Source organism: Brienomyrus brachyistius, chromosome 17 (assembly GCF_023856365.1).
Source record: "Brienomyrus brachyistius isolate T26 chromosome 17, BBRACH_0.4, whole genome shotgun sequence".
NCBI classification, from domain to species: Eukaryota; Metazoa; Chordata; class Actinopteri; order Osteoglossiformes; family Mormyridae; genus Brienomyrus; species Brienomyrus brachyistius.
Window position 1 is genome coordinate 8,789,400 of NC_064549.1, and position 21,843 is coordinate 8,811,242.

The 21,843-nt window shown below is 41.1% G+C and overlaps 1 protein-coding gene across 17 annotated transcripts in view; it reads left to right on the forward strand.

Moving 5' to 3' along the window:
* The window catches only part of LOC125711762 (von Willebrand factor A domain-containing protein 5A-like), a 57,182-nt gene that overhangs the window by 5,690 nt on the left and 29,649 nt on the right, over nucleotides 1–21,843 (forward strand). For 2 of the 17 annotated variants that reach the window (XR_007383103.1, XM_048981014.1), the window contains exons 7-23: nucleotides 60–235; nucleotides 377–465; nucleotides 569–713; nucleotides 1,062–1,141; nucleotides 1,587–1,701; nucleotides 2,199–2,357; nucleotides 2,677–2,780; nucleotides 2,879–3,081; nucleotides 4,021–4,047; nucleotides 4,121–4,147; nucleotides 5,275–5,298; nucleotides 5,457–5,489; nucleotides 5,657–5,692; nucleotides 6,613–6,630; nucleotides 7,162–7,182; nucleotides 7,344–7,376; nucleotides 7,669–7,805. Coding sequence is in view for 16 of the 17 variants with exons in the window: in XM_048981014.1 (XP_048836971.1) it covers nucleotides 60–235; nucleotides 377–465; nucleotides 569–713; nucleotides 1,062–1,141; nucleotides 1,587–1,701; nucleotides 2,199–2,357; nucleotides 2,677–2,780; nucleotides 2,879–3,081; nucleotides 4,021–4,047; nucleotides 4,121–4,147; nucleotides 5,275–5,298; nucleotides 5,457–5,489; nucleotides 5,657–5,692; nucleotides 6,613–6,630; nucleotides 7,162–7,182; nucleotides 7,344–7,376; nucleotides 7,669–7,805 (1,427 nt within the window). In the remaining variant the exon portion in view is untranslated. Of the gene's footprint in view, nucleotides 1–59; nucleotides 236–376; nucleotides 466–568; nucleotides 714–1,061; nucleotides 1,142–1,586; nucleotides 1,702–2,198; nucleotides 2,358–2,676; nucleotides 2,781–2,878; nucleotides 3,082–4,020; nucleotides 4,048–4,120; nucleotides 4,148–4,358; nucleotides 5,227–5,274; nucleotides 5,299–5,456; nucleotides 5,490–5,656; nucleotides 5,693–6,612; nucleotides 6,631–7,161; nucleotides 7,183–7,343; nucleotides 7,377–7,668; nucleotides 7,806–7,933; nucleotides 8,061–8,216; nucleotides 8,554–21,843 lie in introns of those variants that run through there. The other 15 variants (XM_048981027.1, XM_048981029.1, XM_048981015.1 and 12 more) reach the window with 14 other exon arrangements.

Here is a 21,843-nt window from a genome sequence, read left to right on the forward strand (position 1 = left end):
TGGTTCAAACACGTTAAAGCTTCTCCCATCTTTCTGTTTTCTTACCTTTTGATTTGTAGGCTCATTGATGGGTGACACTGTAGCCATGTTGAGCTTCTACCCAGAGATTCCATCTATACCATCTTCTCAAATGACTTCCAAAGGGGAGTTTATATTTGTGGTGGATCGTTCAGGCAGCATGGACTGTCCAATGAACCAAAGCAACTACGAACAGACTCGCATCAGCAGTGCCAGGGTGAGGTCACTAAAACCATCATACCAAACACCTTGACTTTCTCTGATACACCCACTGACGCATAGTGAGAGCTAAAGGTGCACAGTAATATCTACTGACACATGCTAGACCTGATGTTTCCTTACATTGTTCCCGGTTTAGGACACGTTACTGCTGCTGTTGAAGAGTCTTCCTGTTGGCTGTTACTTCAACATCTATGGCTTTGGTTCCTCCTTTGAATCCTATTTCCCGTCAGTAATCATTCACAACCTCATGCTGCTGCTTAGTATGAAAAGTATGTTTTCTCTTTAGCTCAGTATATGTCTGCATCTTAATTCTTTCTATCTGGCTTAGTGAGAGTGTGGAGTACATGCAGGCCAACATGGAAACTGCTGTGCAGAAGGTGCAGTCAATGCAGGCTGATATGGGAGGAACAGAAATCCTTCAGGTCCTTCAGAACATCTACAGCAAGCCCTGTCTGCCTTCACATCCACGCCAGGTGCCTCATACCACCACCTGCTGTTCATTTCTGTATTCTGTTCAACACTGATTCTTCATTCCAGTATATACAGTACACCTAGTGTTACCTGAGATCAAGTATTTCTTGTTCAACATTTGTGGTCATGCAGTATTAGAGTTAATGATTTTGGAGCGGAATATATGATGCATGATCAATTTAGTGTGTTTATGTCATGAAAGAGTGTTTTTCAAAAAGTGAAATTCACACTCTTTCCTACAGAATATTATATGTTTCAAACTCATTACTCTAGGTTACTGTGAAGTAGCCCTGTGATGACAGTTTCCGTTTCTTCTTTCCCTCCAATTCTCTTCCATCTCTCTCTGCCAGCTGTTTGTCTTCACAGATGGAGAAGTGGGAAACACCAAAGAGGTGATTGATCTGGTGAAGAGACATGCGTTGTCTCACAGGTGAGCATCACCTTTCTGTGTGTCTGCAGATGCTGTGGAGATGTATGGTGTTTGGCTCTCTGGGCAAGGATTCTGTACCCATGATCGAAAGGTTGCTGGTTCAAATCCTGCAGTGGGCAGAATGATGTCACTGTTGGACCTTTGAGCGATGCCCTTGACCCTCACTGCTCTAGGGTGTGACTGACACCGTTTTCTCAGTTGTATGTTGCTTTGGATGACGGCCAAATAAACAAATTAAATGTCCCCATGAAGATAAGAGAGACTGATAAATGGGAGTCGTAGTGACATGCATTCAGTGTTATGAATTAGCAGGTTTTCCTGGTTTTTAGTATTTGTGTTTGAAGGTTGGAATCTTTGTAGTTGGCCAGTCAGAAGTCACTTGAGATATTGGAATGACGACGTTTGTGTGTGTGTGTGTGTGTGTGTGTTTCCTCTCTGTACCCAGGTGCTTCACCTTTGGCATCGGGGAGGGGGCCAGCAGTGCCCTGGTGAATGGCATGGCTGAGGGCGGCTCTGGACACCCACAGTTCATCACTGGGGCAGAGAGACTGCAGCCAAAGGTGAGGAGGAGTCACACCTGCATCTGTACTAGAGAAACACAAGTTAATCCATGCAGCTTCCTCTGCTCAGCTCATATAAAACTCACTCCTTCTCTAAGCTTGTTTGTCCACCAGCCATTTCAGCCAATGAAGATTATAGATCCAAAGCTCAGTCATCGTCTAAAGATTCCTGTAATACCTGTAAATGTTTTAGTTAGTGTATTATGTCTCAATATTCACATGATGCTAAATACATACATCTGATATGCTGACAAATAGTCATGTAGATATCTGACCCGCCTCTCACATGTCTAATATGCATATGAGTATTTTTTCCAGTTAATATTTTATCATTCTGTTGTAAATGATCATCAAGCTTTAATTGGATAATTTAGAGAAAAGGTCCCCATTGGACCAGGAGTGAGGATTTTAGGTCTTTAATTGTCTCCATACTGTGCTAATCTCTAGTATGCTTATGCCCTATCAGTAGGTAACACGAGTCTTTTCCTACTCCTCAGGTTATGCAGTCTCTTCGGTTTGCCATGCAGCCTGTTGTAGAGGACATTTCAGTGAAATGGAACATTCCAGCAGATATATCCGTCACCCCCCTGTCTCCTCTTCCCAATGTGCTCTTCCAGAATCAGAGGGCAATACTGTACTTCCAGCTCACTGGACAGGTTTGGAACCTTAACTTACTTTCAGGCATGCAGCCTGATTCCGGAGTCTCAAATTCACTTCCTGGCTTTTTGAAGGTTTCATATACATCTATTGACCCTGAGTGTAATATTTCTGTATTTACAGAGGGTTTCATATTAATACTCAGTCTTTGACACTTGGAATTATTACTTAATGACATTAAAATTCAAGTTGTGATTCATTTTCTTATTCTTGATAATGTCATGCGTTTTACATTAATTTTAAAAATATAAATTTGAATTTCTTGTCACATGGTATCACTTTCCTCCCTCCCTTTGTTTCACCACTTTGTCTCCCCAGAGGTCCGGTAATATTTCAGGTTCAGTGAGTCTCCATCACACTCTGGATAAGAAGGCTGTGGAAAACACACTTACCCTTAACATGCAGCCAAAGGAGGACAGCAGGTAATGAGATGCACACAGACACACTCAGATCATTAGCAAGTGCTGGTCATTTCCAGCTGGTTTAATTATGTCTGTCCATTTGTCTGTTGGCCCCTCAGCATGCTGATACACAGACTGGGGGCCCGCAAAGCCATTTTGGCCTTGGAGGGGGAACGTGGAGACGCAGGCGATAAGACGGGGAAAGAGAGAGCAGTGGAGCTGAGCATCCAATCAGGAGTCAGCTCCTCCTACACGGCTTTCATTGCTGTCAACACAGAGAACAAGCAGCCAATCAAAGGGCCCCTACTGCGCAGAAACATCCGTAAGTTACATGATTCTGGTGGATGAATCTCTGAAGAGGTGCCCTTTATTTCCAATAAATAGGTTTCGAATAGACATGTTTTATTACGAAAAAGGACAGTGGCAAAAAAATTAGCTTGTATTGCTATAGCAAAGGGGTGATATGTTGATGCAGTGGTTAACTAATAACATTTCAGGAAAGACGTTGGAGCGTTAAGGGACAACTTAAGGTAGAACTTAAGGAGAGCATTAAGGTTTTGGGAAACACACCCCTGTTTGCTATAATCATGACATAAAATATTCATACCATTTCCTCTCTAATCTGTACAGTAGTTCTCCTGTGTTAATGGGTGATACGTTCCAAGACCTACCAGAGACACAATATATACTTTGTACTGTATATATTGCAATGAAAAAATGTTATTTGTATTAATAGATGACAGAGCAGCATAAATCATATTTCTATTCTCTTCAAAGGATGAATAATGAAAAAGCATAAGCCACTGTTACACATTTTACAATGAAAAACATTTTTAAAGTGCAGTTTCATTTGACATAATGTGTTCAAACCGCATTTTTATCTGACCCTTTAAAATCGCAGGAGAATGCATGTCGTGCAATTGAGAGCAAAGTAATTCCTGCAGTTGCATCATTAAAAAGGCCTGTGTTTAACTTCTCCGTAGTTTGATACTCTGTGATGGACCCCCACAGAGTGATGTCTCCGTTTGGCCCCTGAGCAAGGCCCTTAGCCCCCACTTGCTTCAGGAACTATCTGATCCTGCCTTCAATTGTATGGCGTCTTGGACAAAAGTATCTGTTAAATAAATATACTGTAAATGAAATGCAATTTACAGTTAGAAATGTAATTGTAATTAAGGGAGTGGATGAATGTCCAAGGTTTACAGACGAAATGCCTTATTTTATGAATGATTTTTACACATTGTTGTATTTTTACCTGCAGAATCCATGATGTTTTCACCACCACGAGGTTAGTGTGTAACAATTATATTCTTATGTCAATATTCTTATTAATTTTTACAGTGTTTCATTTTGATTTGCAGGACGCATGATGGCTTTTGGTGGCCCAGGTTAGTTTGTATCACTTTATCATTTGAACATGTTGTAAAATATATATATATATATATATATATACACACACACACACACAGGTTTGTAATTATATTTTTGTGGGGACACAATAGGCAAATTCTAATTCCAACATGACAACCTTAACCTCTTTGTGGCAGACCTTCTTTCCATCCATCCATTTTCCAAACTGCTTATCCTATTGGGTCGCAGGGGATCCGGAGCCTATCCCGGAAGCTATGGGCACGAGGCAGAGAACATCCCAGGATGGGGGGGCCAGCCCATCACAGGGCACACTCACACACCAGTCACTCGCACACCAGTCACTCGCAGACCAGTCACTCCTACGGGAGTTTTTCAAACTACATATACAAAACCTTTGACTTGCCTTCAACAAACAATCCAACTTTTACTCACAACCAAATGCTGCTTTCGGATCCCACACGAAGCCAGTCAGTACATACTGTACTGAGCAGCCATTACTCACTACAGCAAAAACTCCTTTACTGTGAATATGGTCTTTTCTATGCTGAGTTGCAAAATTGAAAATATATATAGTATACACTACAGTAAACAATGTTTATCAAAAATGTTGTATACAGTTGTATGTAAAACAATATGCAATATTTGCATTATTGAGCACTCCTAAATAGTTGCTGTAAAGGACAAAGTAAAAACATCCAAATGAAAGGGACATTAGAGTAAAACGTTGTACAACTGCCCATCCAAAGTCAAGGAAGAATATCCATTGTGTCTCATCATGCCCCCAGGCTCGGTCAGGACCGGGACCTCTGTCCACACTAGGCAACAGGGGCAGAATCCTCTGTTGTGATCCATCCATACCTTAACATCGAAATCCAACTCGCCTACAACAGTCACGCTCTCATCCAGCACGTTCTCTATGTTCTAATCACTCATCTCATTGGCTTCTTCACATGTCTAGAAACATTTTGTGAACAGTTTTGAGTCAATGTGTTTAGAGTTTTGCTAAATAGGTTGTAATTGCCCTGCAATGGATTGGCGTCCCACCCCGGGTGTATTGCTGCCTTTTCCAGTGTGCTGCCTGCTGTTTGCTTGTGTGGGTTTCTAATAACATTTTGTTTTGTTTTTGTTTATTTTTTGTATGCAGCCCACATGGCCTGTGACGTGCTATGTAAGCGTAACATTTTACCGAATTTCTCCCCAAGATCTATAATGCATGAATAAATGTGTCTTTTATAGGAGACAAAACAGCCAACGCTGAATATTGTAACCAATGGCTTCTTATTCACCAAATCTTGTTCGTAATTTTATGCATTACATTTATTTTAGGTTCAGGATCCCTACCCACTGCTAGGTTGGCATGTGAGTTCATATAAACATCAAGAAGCAAACTTTGTTTTAGAGAGAATCATCCATCCATTGACTTGTCGTTTTTGCTGAATATTTGCTGAATTTTGTAGTTAGATTAGGTTATTGGCATCTTATTCACCAAATATTGTTAGTAATTTTATGCATCACGTTTATTTTAGGTTCAGCACCCATGCCGTTAGCTCGTATGGTTGGAGGTGAGTTCATATGAACATGAAGAAGCAAACTTTGTTTTAGAGAGAATCATCCATCCATTGACTTGTCATTTTTGCTGAACATTTGCTGAATTATGTAGTTAGATTAGGAGACGCCTTATTTAAAATCCTTTTTTTTCATGTTTTATACGGCCGAAAAAGGGTTTGTATATGACTGTTTAAATTGTCATGTCCTTGACATTTATCATTCCATTTTTAATTTATATAATGCACCTAATAATGCCCCAATTTATACCCTGAAAGTTAGATGTTTAGTTCACAAACCTAATTGTTTGTTTTTCTTGGTTTGCTTTGGCACATTTTATGTAGCATATCGAACATTCTCAAGACAAAAGCAGCATTTCCCAAAACAGTTAATGCATATAGCACAACACTATGGGTTAGCTTGCTCAAAACAATTAACTCATTTAACTCAAAGCAAATAATTCCACCAATGAATTAGGTCACCAAAATGAAAAGTACAATCAGCCTGGTTTTAAGCTAGAGAATCAAAATGCTTAGATACATTGTCAGTGTAAAATCATATTGGAAGCTTCTGTTTTGCATGTGGCTAACACAGTGCTCACACACATATTGTTTTGGGGGTAAAAATATTGCAGTGGAAAACTACATAATCTACTTTGACCAACAAGATTTAAAGCAACTGAGAATTGTCCAAAATGATGACAATTGTATAAAACCATTCGAAAACAATTTGGATTTTTTTTTTGTGAAGCAATGAGAAATGATGCTCCGCTGTGCAGAAGTAACATTATGTGTGGGGATTACACTTATTATTTTGCAAATGCTGCTTGTCATTTGAGAAAATGCTCCCAGGCAATCGAGGAAAAACTAAAGGAAAAGGTTTGCTCTTAGTGTAAACTTCTAATACTTTATTTGTTTTGATTTTTTTCCTTTTAAAGCAAAACGCAAGTGTAAAGGTAAGTTTAAGGCAAAAAGGTTGAAATAATGAAACTCCGTTTTATTTCCTTAACGACATAATCATCAACCCTTCCACATTGGGGGGGGGGGGGTGCAGTTAGGGTCACGGGCCCCCTGTGTTCTGGGGGGAAAAAGATACGAGAAATGCGAGATGCAAAAATCACTGTGAGAGAGAATGCGAGCCGCTGCCGTAAATGCATTTGGCATCTTCCAAATCAGCACTGTACACATTCTATGCATTTTTTAATTGCTAAACGTTTGTGTGTGTGATCTGCTGCCCATCGCATGTTGTCTGCAACTTTCAGAAGACTCCCAAAATATTCCCAATAAAATTCAATTTGTTATCCCAACTCCGAGATGTATCAAAACCACAATGGATGCAGAAGGGCCGATTTTGTGTTCCGCTCATGTAGAGGCCTTTTCCAGTGTCTTCTGAAAAACTAGAAGTCCAGCTCACAGTCCTCATTGTTTTAAAAGAAGGTTTTGTTTATAGCAGTTTATTACATCAGCTTTTTTTTCCCCATCTGTAGCATCCATGCCCCTCGCTATGGGTAAGTTTAACATTTTGCCCAACATGTCCTCAAGAGCTGTGATGCAAGCATAAATGAATTTGTTGTTTTATATTGAAGACAAAAATGTCAGTGTTTTACTGTAATTTGACACCTTGATCATCAACTCCTGTTCATAATTTTATGCATTAAATTGCCTTTAGATGCAGCACCTATGGCCCCTGCTCCTGAACAAGGTTAGTTTACTTACATTAAATGCATTGTTTCTTTGAGGTCTTATAATTTGTAAAAATGGAAAAGGTTTCTTCATACTACTTTTACACCATCATTGAAGTTGTCTAAACAATCTATTTGTTATTTTGTAATTAATTTCCTTCTAGACAAAATACTTCTTGGATAAACTAACACAGCAGCCATTGACGCAGCCTTTCTACATCATACTACAGAAACATTATAGTCCCTTAGTATTTATTAAATAATATCAGCATGATATTTGCAAGGCTTTTATCAACTGTCAACTCAAAACAGACGCACCAGAGACAAAGGATCCTCTGCTGGAATTGATCAGCCTACAGAAAGTAGATGGATCCTGGGACCTCCAACCATCGCTGGCCTCCATCTTTGGGAGAAGGGAGGAAGAAGTGGCCACAGCCTTACCTGGGAAGGTGATGGACTCTCTCAGATGTTCCACACTTTAAGGGTCTTAGACGGTGAAGCTTGTTCAGTTTGGTTGTTTCTTCAGGCCTTTAGCTCAGGTCAGTGAGGCTCCTTGATCCCGTTTTTTACTCCACAGCCTGAGTTGTTACCAGTCTGGGCCACAGTGTTGGCAGTTCTGTGGCTTCATGGTCATAAGATGGACTTCAAGGATGAGTGGCAGTTTGTGGCTGCAAAAGCTGTTGCCTGGATCAAGGCTCAGTCAGGTAAGAGAGACTCTCCCTTTGTTTCATTCACATTCATTAATGATACATCATATGTAATAGATTAACTGAATAGAATAACATTTTTCAAATTTTGCCTGCATTGGATTTTTGTGAAATAAAATGTTTGCATCAAAAATGTTTGTGTCTGTACTGTAGGAGCTGATTTGACCGGGTTTGTGGCAGCTGGGAATTCCTTCCTTGGCCTCCAGGTGGAGCTGCAGAACTTTGGCCTGCAAGAGTGATTCAGACCCTAAATTGCCATCATATTAGCCTATCGCTACTGCATGCAAACCATCCCAGCCCAGATAATTACTATTCTGTTCTTATTTGTGAAAATGACCATACTGACAAAAAAGGAGCATTTTAATGTTCCAAGCAAAGTAATGATTCTGCCTTAAGCACAATTAGGCAGTCAGATCAGTTCCAATTAATTTACCATGATATCTCAGTGTTTTACAAAACATTTTGAAAAGAATAAAAACGTTTAACATAATGACTTTATAATTTCATTGATTCCAACATACCATTGTGATAAATAGCCACAGCTACTTATTAAAAGTTTAAACTGCTAATCAGAATGTGAGATTGGGATTTTGGTGCTGCAAAACATAGACAAAAATCTAAATCAGTACAGCATTGATTAAGATGGTAAATGCTTCATTGTCTTTAAAAACTGCTCAGTTGTACACGTGAAAGTCTGGAATCAGACACAACACAACCACAGGTTAACTTTTTGCGAAATCATCATGGAAGCATGAACATACGAAATGTAGTTTGAAGATTCATGTACTAAATTCCCTTGATAAGAAAGGCACATATTTACTAGTTTATTATATTCATATATTTCTGTGCTGTGTAAATCAAACCCCCCTGAACAAGTTCCAGTAATTCCCACCCCAACATTATTCCCATTTTTGTGCCACGTGTTTAAATGCAGAAAAGCCACCGTTTCAGAGCGGCTACATTTAATGTTCCACGATAAATGGCAAATAGGAGTTAAAGCCTCCATCCATCCATCCATCCATCCATCTTCTGAAATCACTTATCCTATGGAGGGTCATGGGGGTCTGAAGCCTATAGGCACAAAGCAGGGAACAACCTAGGAGGGGGTGCCAACCCCTCACAGGGCACACACAGACCTACAGGCAATGTGGTAATTCCACTTATCCATACCATGGTTTTGGACTGTGGGGGGGAAAATCCCACAACAACATGCAAACTCCACACACACGGAACCCTGGCTTAAACCCAGGTCCCACAGGTGTGAGGCGACAGTACTTTGAGAACCAGAATATGTACAAACATTTAAATCAATGGACTTAATTTTAGACCACTGCTTCTCAAATGAAAGACATTTTAGCGAGTGTGCAGGGCATTTTAGTAACGGAGACTACCGCTCATTTAAAATGGAGAGTCAGTCTTTTGGCAGATTGTGGTAAACCTGTAAAGGTGAATGGCAGCTGGGTTGCTGGAGCCAAGACTCACGTTTTCCACCTTATCCACCACACTGTCAGCTTAGTCTCTGCCAGGAGGCAGGAACTTACAGCAAGAAATTTGGAGAACAAAGACGCAATTGGCAGCATAAATCTCCCACGGTTGGGCAGGTCTGTAATAGGCCCATTGTTTGGCCTTCTGGGTAATTAGCACGATCTTCTCAATCCTCTCCCTCATCTCACAGACAGTAGGGCTCCTTTCTCCCAGGCCTACTTTGACACACGGAGCCGGTTCCAGCACTATCACCCAGAGAGGAGTTTAAATGAAGTGAATCCTATGGATTCTTGGGGGATTTACCAGGAGGCGATGAGGCAGCATCACGTCCTGGTTTTACCCATTATTATCAAAGATTGATCAGAGCATCGGAACTGGCCACAGAGCCGGTCGATCTCATAGGCGAACATAGGTGGCCGCCCAGGATGCCAACTTCTGGGTGCAGCGGGGATGGTCATACTGGCAGCCGATTTCACTCGTGCGTGGCACACGTCATCCAAGACAAAGTGAAATTGTCTTGCTCACACCTCCACAAGTACTCAGGAGCGCTGTGGTGCTGGTACAGTACAGCTACGTGATATGGGGTGCCACCTTTGCATCAACAGTGCAATACTAAGTGTTCCAAGTATGCTCCATTTTAAATTCTGATAGTATTCCTTGTTATGGGATTTACCATCAATCCCCCCTAATGTACGCCAGTTAAATAAGCCACAACACAATGGTGCTTAATTAACACAGTTACATACTTTATTATCTTTAATATTGCTCAGCTGAACTTGCGCGATTTTGAAATAAACCTAACAAGCAAATTACCACGGTCATATCAACTTCATCAAATGTAGTTTGACGATGTTCTGTTACAACATTGTAATATTCCCTTGATCAATCTTTGTTTTAATAGATCAGTTTCATAAACCAATAACCACGTGCTTTCTAATTAAGTCATATTATTATATATTCTTATTTGTTGTAAACAATCCGGGAGATTACCGCAAAGCTCCAGAAACGCTGTTGATTCCCGTCACAGCACCACGTGGCCAAACGCGGAACCGCAAAAAGATATTTAAGGAAGTAGCGTACTGATGTTGCTTATTACGAACTGCAAGTAGGAGTGAGGACTTAATATTCTGGAAATTGGTAAGTAGACGGGTTTACGTAAGAGTGTAATTTATGTGCTGCATGATTGTACAACAGTTGAATTTGTTAATAAATTTGTTTAATAAAATATCTATTTCTCCTGTAAAGCAATGTAAATATATGTATCAGTAGTTTGTTTCAGATTCTTACTTGAACAGTTCGTGAACTGTATATTTCATCATTAGTCTCCAAATACATGCATGACCCAGGAGATGCGGAAAGTGGTGCGTAGAGAAACTGTTGTAAAATTGTATTAGATGAACTATGCATAACTGCAGTTGTCTGTAGTTAAATTTACATTACATTAGCCTAATTCACACTACGTGCACTACTGTCAAAATATACAGTACTGCACTTTACGATTTACCGTAACTTTTCAATATATCAGTCAATTGTGAACATAGAATAGATATAATACGGTAGCGAATAAACGGCCATCATGCAGTATAGTGTTTGAAGCCATGAACGATTCTGAAAGTCGCCATGATATTTCCCTAATGTTTCTCAAGTCTCACTGCAGCCCTAGATGGGAGAACAGGTTAGTTAATGTGAATGGAACTACATTCTGAAGTCATTTAAAACAGCTGGCTAAATGGGCGTCGCCTTCATTAAGTCTGAGGGGAACGTGTCTCACTCACATTTCATAATTATTCGTTTGGACCCCCCACATTTAACATAAAATATTAGTTTTATGTCACTGTGTCCTCTTCCCCCCCCCTTATTCAAAATGCTTCTGACGCCCCTTGGTTGGCTCCATTTTTGTCTCAAATTGCATAAATAGCAGCTTAATTACTCAAATATCTTCAGTACTGTACAATTTAAATTACTGTGTGTTATTCCAATATTCTACAATACAGTTCAGTACTGTGTACACATATATCCAATTGAATTTTATTTACACAGCGTTGCATTGTCTCAAGGCGCTTATTATAGTTTCACTGCTGTCTCTCAGTGGCTCGTTTTTGGCGGTTTATCATGAGATTTGATGAATACAGTATGTTTTCATTGCGAGAAAACTTTCTTTTTCCTGCCATGTTTTCTTTGCACGCCGCATTAACCACAGGTAGGTAACCAGAAGTAGACGAGTTACTGTAAGGCAAAGAAGAGCAATTAAAGGGAAAAACTGATTACTGTATCACAGTTAAAAAATTTTCTGTATGTTGTGATTAACCCTACTATTACCCTAGGGTCGGTACTGACCCGTTTTCAAGTTTTAAATGCATAAAAGTACCACATACATTTTGTTTACTGCATCAAGGCTTTTTCTATTTTTCTGAAACTTCCATTTAAACAAAAAAAAAAAAAAAAGGTAAATTATTTCTCTAATCAGAAATTCACTGCCTGTGGTCTTAACGGGTCAGCCACGACCCAGGGTACAATAAGAGATCATAAAACAATAAATACTGGCCAAACTGAAGTTATAGTATAAACACACTCTCAGCTCACTCTGGCCCCACACCCCCACACAACTCTGTCAGGTAGCAGGCCTCTCCCATCCCCCGAGCTGTAGTCAGGGGCTTATCTCTTCACACCTCCCCCGAGTAAAAAAACAGAGACAGCCCAGGCAAACCTGGCCCAGACCAGTTCAGTTTGGTGATTGTGACTGGAGAGAAAGCATCTAATTTGCAGAGGTAAAAATGGCCAAATTCACAGCACTCCAAGCTATGGATCATATCCTAGCTGAAGGACAAGTTACAGAGTGGCACAGCAACACTGATGAGGTGGACTCAGAGGAGGAAGACATTGTGGAGTGTCAGTCAGAAGACACAGACACAGAGTCTGAGGAGGAGATCACCTCTGAAGCAGTTTCCCCACCAGCTGAAGTACTACAGTCCAAGAATGGCAGCATCTCCTGGAGGTTAGTACCACCTGACGAGACTCGCAGGACAGCTGGCAGGGCAGCTGCTGAAAATATCATCAGAATGACTCCTGGGGTCAGAAGGTTTGCCATAACAAGGATAAGTGACATCAAAACAAGTTTTGAACAGTTCATGCCATCATCGCTGAAAAAAATAATACTTGACATGACAAACCTAGAAGGACAAAAAGTCTACGGAGACACATGGATTGACTTTGACGAAGAATTCCTGGATGCTTATATTGGAATTCTTCTTCTTGCTGGAGTGTACCGATCCAGCAGTGAGGCCACAGCCAGTCTCTGGGACACAGCAACAGGCAGAAATATTTTTCGGGCCACGATGTCACTGAAGAGCTTCCACATGATCTCGAGAGTCCTCAGGTTTGACAACCGAGACATGAGAGCAAGACGTGACAAGCTTGCTCCCATAAGGGATGTCTGGGAGAGATGGGTGGGCTCACCATGGTGGGCACTATCAAAAAAAATAAACCTAAGCTGCCCGCTGAAATTGTGAATTTGAAGAACAGGGCACCACTGTCTTCAAAATTTGCCTTTACAGACACAACCACTATTGTGTCATATTGTCCAAAAAAAAACCGGAGTGTGATTCTCATGTCCACACTCCACAAGGACACTGCTGTGTCATCAGCAAAAGAGAAAAAGCCCATCATTATTTTGGATTACAGTAAAAACAAAGGAGGGGTGGACAACCTGGACAAGCTGACTGCCACCTATACATGCCAGCGCATGACCAGGAGATGGCCAGTGGTATTGTTCTACAATATCCTGGATGTGTCAGCCTACAACGCATCTGTGTTGTGGACCCAAATCCACCAAGGGTGGAATGCAGGGAAGAATCAAAGGCGAAGAATGTTTCTCCAAGAACAAGGGGATTCTCTTATAAAGGGACACATTGAAAAAAGGGAACGGGTCCCCCGAGACCCAGCTGCTGCAGCTGTGGTCAGACAGCTGCAGACCACGGCAAGCACTCCGTCCACGTCAGCAGGAAGACGAAGAGCTTCAGCACCAGCATCCTCCTCAGCCAGCCCGGCCACAGCCAGTCCGGCCACAGCCAGTCCGGCCACAGCCACAGACCCAGACCCAGAGAGGCCGCTGGATTACAAAAGAAAGCGCTGTCAGGTCTGCCCAAGCAGCAAGGACAGAAAAACCAATTCAATGTGTGTCAAATGCAAGAAATATATTTGCAAAGAGCACACTAAACATGTCACTTACTGTCCTACTTGCACATAGTGTAAACATACAGTACCAATACTGCTCCTGGAGAGCTACCACCCTACCACCGTTCTACTAATTCTATTGGTTTGATTGTTTGTTTGATCTACATTTTGTAATTTATTTTGTATTTTATTTTGTCTTACTTGTTTGGCTTTGTCTTTGTGATTTGAATTAAAGTTTAAACTTTTGGAAAAAAATACTTTTTTTGCCTTCTTCTTGAAGTAAATATATATGGGTCAAAACCGACCCCAACACCACAGATGTAACTAATATTAATAATATTGATATTGATAGTAATATTATTAAAATAAAAAAAAATATTTTTTTTTTTTTTTTACAGTTGTGTTCTAATACCCCTCAGTAATAGTCAGGTAACATATAAACCTTTGATTTATTTGTATAATTCTCCTGAGGTTTATTTTACCAATTTCTTTGGACTGGGCCGTTCTATTGACATCATACGTCTCATCTTCAGAGGGCCACACCAAAAATTTTAAAACCAAATTTTAAAATCTTTTCATGGATAAGGAAGCCTAACAAGGCAACCAAGAGGTAAGGAAACAAACTGGATGATAAAAAAATGTTTGAGGGTTGAGGGAGGCTGATTTAGGACACGGGTCGGCACCGACCCGAACGGCCACGCCCAAGATAACAGATGGGTGGAAATGCTAGGATAATAGTAGGGTTAAAAAGACCCGAAATGAACACTGTAGGTGCACTACTTGATTACTGTAAGTAAATTATAAAACAATATTTGTACAGGAATGATTCTCTCCCAACCTTTTGATCCATGTAAGTGGTTGATCATTATAACCGTGATCACTATATGGGCGATCCACTGTAACTGTTTAACCATTTTTATAATGAAAACTGGATGAAAATGAAATGTTATTTAATCTAAGACAGGCAGAATTATTTCTATACCTAGATTCTGTGCTAATTCAGGAATTGTGTTTCATTTTAGTGTGATATCTCTTCAATTAACTAAATGGCGAACGCATGTGGATTGAGAACCGTAAATAATGAACCAGGTAAAAATGTGCATCGGCCATGAGTGGACGTCCACACATCAGCAAAGTGAAAGAATATGATCTGAAATGCTTTTGGAAGACAAAATAATATTTGTACATACCTGTATAAGCCACCTGTGCTTTTCCCGTTATACTGAACACTTAAAAATAAGATATTAAATTATACAAAGAATGTTTTCAAAGATGCATTAATCTTAAAGTTACACTAAAAGAATTGCAAATGTAATTTTCTGATGAGCAGTAGAAGCGCAGCACCCCTGTGTATTTTAATGGCAGGTTCTGGGTTCCCTTCTTGCCCTTTATTGCTGTACTGTCCTTATCGCTTTATCACTCGTCTGTACCTTAGTGCCCCTGAAGTCGGTGGAGGTGCAGGTGGATGTCCAGGGTCACGTGGCTTCTGTCAGCTCCACCCTTCAGTATGAGAACCAGGAGTCCAGTCCAGTGGAGGGCGTCTTCATCTTCCCCATGGAGAGTAACGTCTCCATCTACAGTTTTGTTGCCCACATTGGGGATGTTGAGATTAAGGCCCAAGTCAAAGAGAAAGAGCAGGTGTGTTTTTTTGTTCATAGTGTGTCTTAGGGTGAGCTGTCCGGAATCATCAGTCAGTCGATCTTCACAATGACAACACAAACAGAGACTTTGTTAGACATAGTAAGTATCTCTGTGTTTGTCCCTGTCTCCTCGTCGTCTGTCAGGAGGAGTATGACGATGCCGTCAGCTCAGGGCAGCAGGCCTTCCTCCTGGAGGAGAGTGATGAAAGTTCTGACGTGTTTCGCCTGAGTGTCGGGAGTCTTCCTCCGGGGCAGAGTGCCTCTGTTATGCTGAGCTACGTGACTGAGCTGGCCGTACAGGCTGATGAGGCCCTGAGGTTCTGCCTGCCTGCTGTGCTCAACCCACGGTACACGCCAGCAGGTACCAAGGAGCTGAACCACACTGGCCAATTGACTGTCATAACCCTTTAAGTATCGGGCAGTTTCAAAGGCTTTAAAAATGAAATGGTCAGGTGTTCAGTTTCACTTACACCATTTGCTAATTTCTTCTAATCCCTTTACTTTTCCAGGCAGTAAGAGCTTGACAGCAGAGGGATCTGGTCCCCAGGGGGAAAGTGTCCCATACACCCTGTCCCTCAGAGTCCACATGTACTCCCCCAGCACCGTCCAGAGTGTCCAGTCCAACTGCCCCCTCACTCCACTGGAGTTCCTCTCCCAAGATAATACTGAGGCCAAAGTAGCTCTTTCTGCATCATCTTTGTTCTCTTTGGTTCCTGTTTGCAGACCAGACAGAGATTTGTACCTGAATTAGTTTACTGAACAATATGCATCATCCATATTTATTCTATTAAAGTCTTTCAGCTGTCATGCACTTAACCACATTTATGTCTATCTAGGTCAGTCTGTCCCCTGGTCACAAGTTTGACCGGGATGTAGAGCTGCTGCTGTATTACGGTCAGCCTCACCAACCCACTGCTATACTGGAGGCGGGGCAGCCAAGTGCCCAAGCAGGTGAATTTGCACCTTTAGGCGTGAAAATCTAAAGTGGATCAGACTTGTGCTTCAATCCATTGTTGGTTCAAACACGTTAAAGCTTCTCCCATCTTTCTGTTTTCTTACCTTTTGATTTGTAGGCTCATTGATGGGTGACACTGTAGCCATGTTGAGCTTCTACCCAGAGATTCCATCTATACCATCTTCTCAAATGACTTCCAAAGGGGAGTTTATATTTGTGGTGGATCGTTCAGGCAGCATGGACTGTCCAATGAACCAAAGCAACTACGAACAGACTCGCATCAGCAGTGCCAGGGTGAGGTCACTAAAACCATCATACCAAACACCTTGACTTTCTCTGATACACCCACTGACGCATAGTGAGAGCTAAAGGTGCACAGTAATATCTACTGACACATGCTAGACCTGATGTTTCCTTACATTGTTCCCGGTTTAGGACACGTTACTGCTGCTGTTGAAGAGTCTTCCTGTTGGCTGTTACTTCAACATCTATGGCTTTGGTTCCTCCTTTGAATCCTATTTCCCGTCAGTAATCATTCACAACCTCATGCTGCTGCTTAGTATGAAAATTATGTTTTCTCTTTAGCTCAGTATATGTCTGCATCTTAATTCTTTCTATCTGGCTTAGTGAGAGTGTGGAGTACATGCAGGCCAACATGGAAACTGCTGTGCAGAAGGTGCAGTCAATGCAGGCTGATATGGGAGGAACAGAAATCCTTCAGGTCCTTCAGAACATCTACAGCAAGCCCTGTCTGCCTTCACATCCACGCCAGGTGCCTCATACCACCACCTGCTGTTCATTTCTGTATTCTGTTCAACACTGATTCTTCATTCCAGTATATACAGTACACCTAGTGTTACCTGAGATCAAGTATTTCTTGTTCAACATTTGTGGTCATGCAGTATTAGAGTTAATGATTTTGGAGCGGAATATATGATGCATGATCAATTTAGTGTGTTTATGTCATGAAAGAGTGTTTTTCAAAAAGTGAAATTCACACTCTTTCCTACAGAATATTATATGTTTCAAACTCATTACTCTAGGTTACTGTGAAGTAGCCCTGTGATGACAGTTTCCGTTTCTTCTTTCCCTCCAATTCTCTTCCATCTCTCTCTGCCAGCTGTTTGTCTTCACAGATGGAGAAGTGGGAAACACCAAAGAGGTGATTGATCTGGTGAAGAGACATGCGTTGTCTCACAGGTGAGCATCACCTTTCTGTGTGTCTGCAGATGCTGTGGAGATGTATGGTGTTTGGCTCTCTGGGCAAGGATTCTGTGCCCATGATCGAAAGGTTGCTGGTTCAAATCCTGCAGTGGGCAGAATGATGTCACTGTTGGACCTTTGAGCGATGCCCTTCACCCTCACTGCTCTAGGGTGTGACTGACACCGTTTTCTCAGTTGTATGTTGCTTTGGATGACGGCCAAATAAACAAATTAAATGTCCCCATGAAGATAAGAGAGACTGATAAATGGGAGTCGTAGTGACATGCATTCAGTGTTATGAATTAGCAGGTTTTCCTGGTTTTTAGTATTTGTGTTTGAAGGTTGGAATCTTTGTAGTTGGCCAGTCAGAAGTCACTTGAGATATTGGAATGACGACGTTTGTGTGTGTGTGTGTGTGTGTGTGTGTGTGTGTGTGTGTGTGTGTGTTTCCTCTCTGTACCCAGGTGCTTCACCTTTGGCATCGGGGAGGGGGCCAGCAGTGCCCTGGTGAATGGCATGGCTGAGGGCGGCTCTGGACACCCACAGTTCATCACTGGGGCAGAGAGACTGCAGCCAAAGGTGAGGAGGAGTCACACCTGCATCTGTACTAGAGAAACACAAGTTAATCCATGCAGCTTCCTCTCCTCAGCTCATATAAAACTCACTCCTACTTCTCTAAGCTTGTTTGTCCACCAGCCATTTCAGCCAATGAAGATTATAGATCCAAAGCTCAGTCATCGTCTAAAGATTCCTGTAATACCTGTAAATGTTTTAGTTAGTGTATTATGTCTCAATATTCACATGATGCTAAATACATACATCTGATATGCTGACAAATAGTCATGTAGATATCTGACCCGCCTCTCACATGTCTAATATGCATATGAGTATTTTTTCCAGTTAATATTTTATCATTCTGTTGTAAATGATCATCAAGCTTTAATTGGATAATTTAGAGAAAAGGTCCCCATTGGACCAGGAGTGAGGATTTTAGGTCTTTAATTGTCTCCATACTGTGCTAATCTCTAGTATGCTTATGCCCTATCAGTAGGTAACACGAGTCTTTTCCTACTCCTCAGGTTATGCAGTCTCTTCGGTTTGCCATGCAGCCTGTTGTAGAGGACATTTCAGTGAAATGGAACATTCCAGCAGATATATCCGTCACCCCCCTGTCTCCTCTTCCCAATGTGCTCTTCCAGAATCAGAGGGCAATACTGTACTTCCAGCTCACTGGACAGGTTTGGAACCTTAACTTACTTTCAGGCATGCAGCCTGATTCCGGAGTCTCAAATTCACTTCCTGGCTTTTTGAAGGTTTCATATACATCTATTGACCCTGAGTGTAATATTTCTGTATTTACAGAGGGTTTCATATTAATACTCAGTCTTTGACACTTGGAATTATTACTTAATGACATTAAAATTCAAGTTGTGATTCATTTTCTTATTCTTGATAATGTCATGCGTTTTACATTAATTTTAAAAATATAAATTTGAATTTCTTGTCACATGGTATCACTTTCCTCCCTCCCTTTGTTTCACCACTTTGTCTCCCCAGAGGTCCGGTAATATTTCAGGTTCAGTGAGTCTCCATCACACTCTGGATAAGAAGGCTGTGGAAAACACACTTACCCTTAACATGCAGCCAAAGGAGGACAGCAGGTAATGAGATGCACACAGACACACTCAGATCATTAGCAAGTGCTGGTCATTATCAGCTGGTTTAATTATGTCTGTCCATTTGTCTGTTGGCCCCTCAGCATGCTGATACACAGACTGGGGGCCCGCAAAGCCATTTTGGCCTTGGAGGGGGAACGTGGAGACGCAGGCGATAAGACGGGGAAAGAGAGAGCAGTGGAGCTGAGCATCCAATCAGGAGTCAGCTCCTCCTACACGGCTTTCATTGCTGTCAACACAGAGAACAAGCAGCCAATCAAAGGGCCCCTACTGCGCAGAAACATCCGTAAGTTACATGATTCTGGTGGATGAATCTCTGAAGAGGTGCCCTTTATTTCCAATAAATAGGTTTCGAACAGACATGTTTTATTACGAAAAAGGACAGTGGCAAAAAAATTAGCTTGTATTGCTATAGCAAAGGGGTGATATGTTGATGCAGTGGTTAACTAATAACATTTCAGGAAAGAAGTTGGAGCGTTAAGGGACAACTTAAGGTAGAACTTAAGGACAGCATTAAGGTTTTGGGAAACACACCCCTGTTTGCTATAATCATGACATAAAATATTCATACCATTTCCTCTCTAATCTGTACCCCTGTATTCATGGGTGATACATTCCAAGACCTACCGAAGATACAATATATACTTTGTACTGTATATATTGCAATAAAAAATGTTATTTGTATTAATAGATGACAGAGCAGCATAAATCATATTTCTATTCCCCTCAAAGGATGAATAATGAAAAAGCATAAGCCACTGTTACACATTTTACAATGAAAAATATTTTTAAAGTTCAGTTTCATTTGACATAATGTGTTCAAACCGCATTTTTATCTGACCCTATAAAATCGCAGGAGAATGCATGTCGTGCAATTGAGAGCAAAGTAATTCCTGCAGTTGCATCATTAAAAAGGCCTGTGTTTAACTTCTCCGTAGTTTGATACTCCGTGATGGACTGGCCCTTAACCCCCACAGAGTGATGTCACTGTCGGGCCCCTGAGCAAGGCCCTTAACACCCACAGAGTGATGTCACTGTCGGGCCCCTGAGCAAGGCCCTTAACACCCACAGAGTGATGTCACTGTCGGGCCCCTGAGCAAGGCCCTTAACCCCACAGAGTGATGTCACTGTCGGGCCCCTGAGCAAGGCCCTTAACCCCCACTTGCTTCAGGAACTATCTGATCCTGCCTTCAATTGTATGGCGTCTTGGACAAAAGTATCTGTTAAATAAATAAACTGTAAATGAAATGCAATTTACAGTTAGAAATGTAATTGTAATTAAGGGAGTGGATGAATGTCCAAGGTTTACAGACGAAATGCCTTATTTTATGAATGATTTTTACACATTGTTGTATTTTTACCTGCAGAATCCATGATGTTTTCACCACCACCAGGTTAGTGTGTAACAATTATATTCTTTTATCAATATTCTTATTAATTTTTACAGTGTTTCATTTTGATTTGCAGGATGCCACCTGTCTCTTCCGCCTTTAGGTTAGTGTGTATCACTTTATATTTGAACATATTGTACTAATATATATACATACACACAAAAAAACGTCCAGCTCAAAAACCTAATTTCTTTTAAAACTAAGATTTCTTTATAACACTTCACCATAAATCTGTGTGCAATATTAGTCGTTAGTGTGGTTAATTATATTATATACGAGGTTAGTGTGTAATAATTATATTCTTATGTCAATATTCTTATAAATTTTTACAGTGTTTCATTTTGATTTGCAGGACGCATGATGGCTTTTGGTGGCCCAGGTTAGTTTGTATCACTTTTTGAACATGTTGTAATATATATATATATATATATATATATATATATATATATATATATATATATATATATATATATATATATATATATATATATATATATACACACACACACACACACAGGTTTGTAATTATATTTTTGTGGGGACACAATGGGCAAATTCTAATTCCAACCTGACAACCTTAACCTCTTTGTGACAGACCTTCTTTCCATCCATCGATTTTCCAAACTGCTTATCCTATTGGGTCGCAGGGGATCCGGAGCCTATTCTGGAAGCTATGGGCACGAGGCAGGGAACATCCCAGGACGGAGGGGCCAGCCCATCACAGGGCACACTCGCACACCAGTCACTCGCACACCAGTCACTCCTACGGGAGTTTTTCAAACTGCATATACAAAACCTTTGACTTGCCTTCAACAAACAATCCAACTTTTACTCACAACCAAATAGTGCTTTCGGATCCCACACGAAGCCAGTCAGTACATACTGTACTGAGCAGTCATTACACACTACAGCAAAACTCGTTTACTGTGAATATGGTCTTTTCTATGCTGAGTTGCAAAATTGAAAATATGTATAGTATACTGTCACGCCCACGCAGGTAGACACCACCTGCTGCGGCTCGTTGCGCGTAATGACTCTAGAGTTAAAACCAACCAGAAGTCACTTGCTCATTGCGAAGTATTGCGCTGATGTTTAGAAGCCTTACTGAGCACTCTTTTGTCGATCGTCTAACCCTGAGACCTAACCCTGCCTGTTTTCCCGGTGTCCTCTCCTTACCTCTCTCTCTTTCCCGTTCCTGATCCGTCAACCCTGCCTGTCCCGGCGCGTCCTGTTCCCGCTTCCCCGTGTAATCCCGTC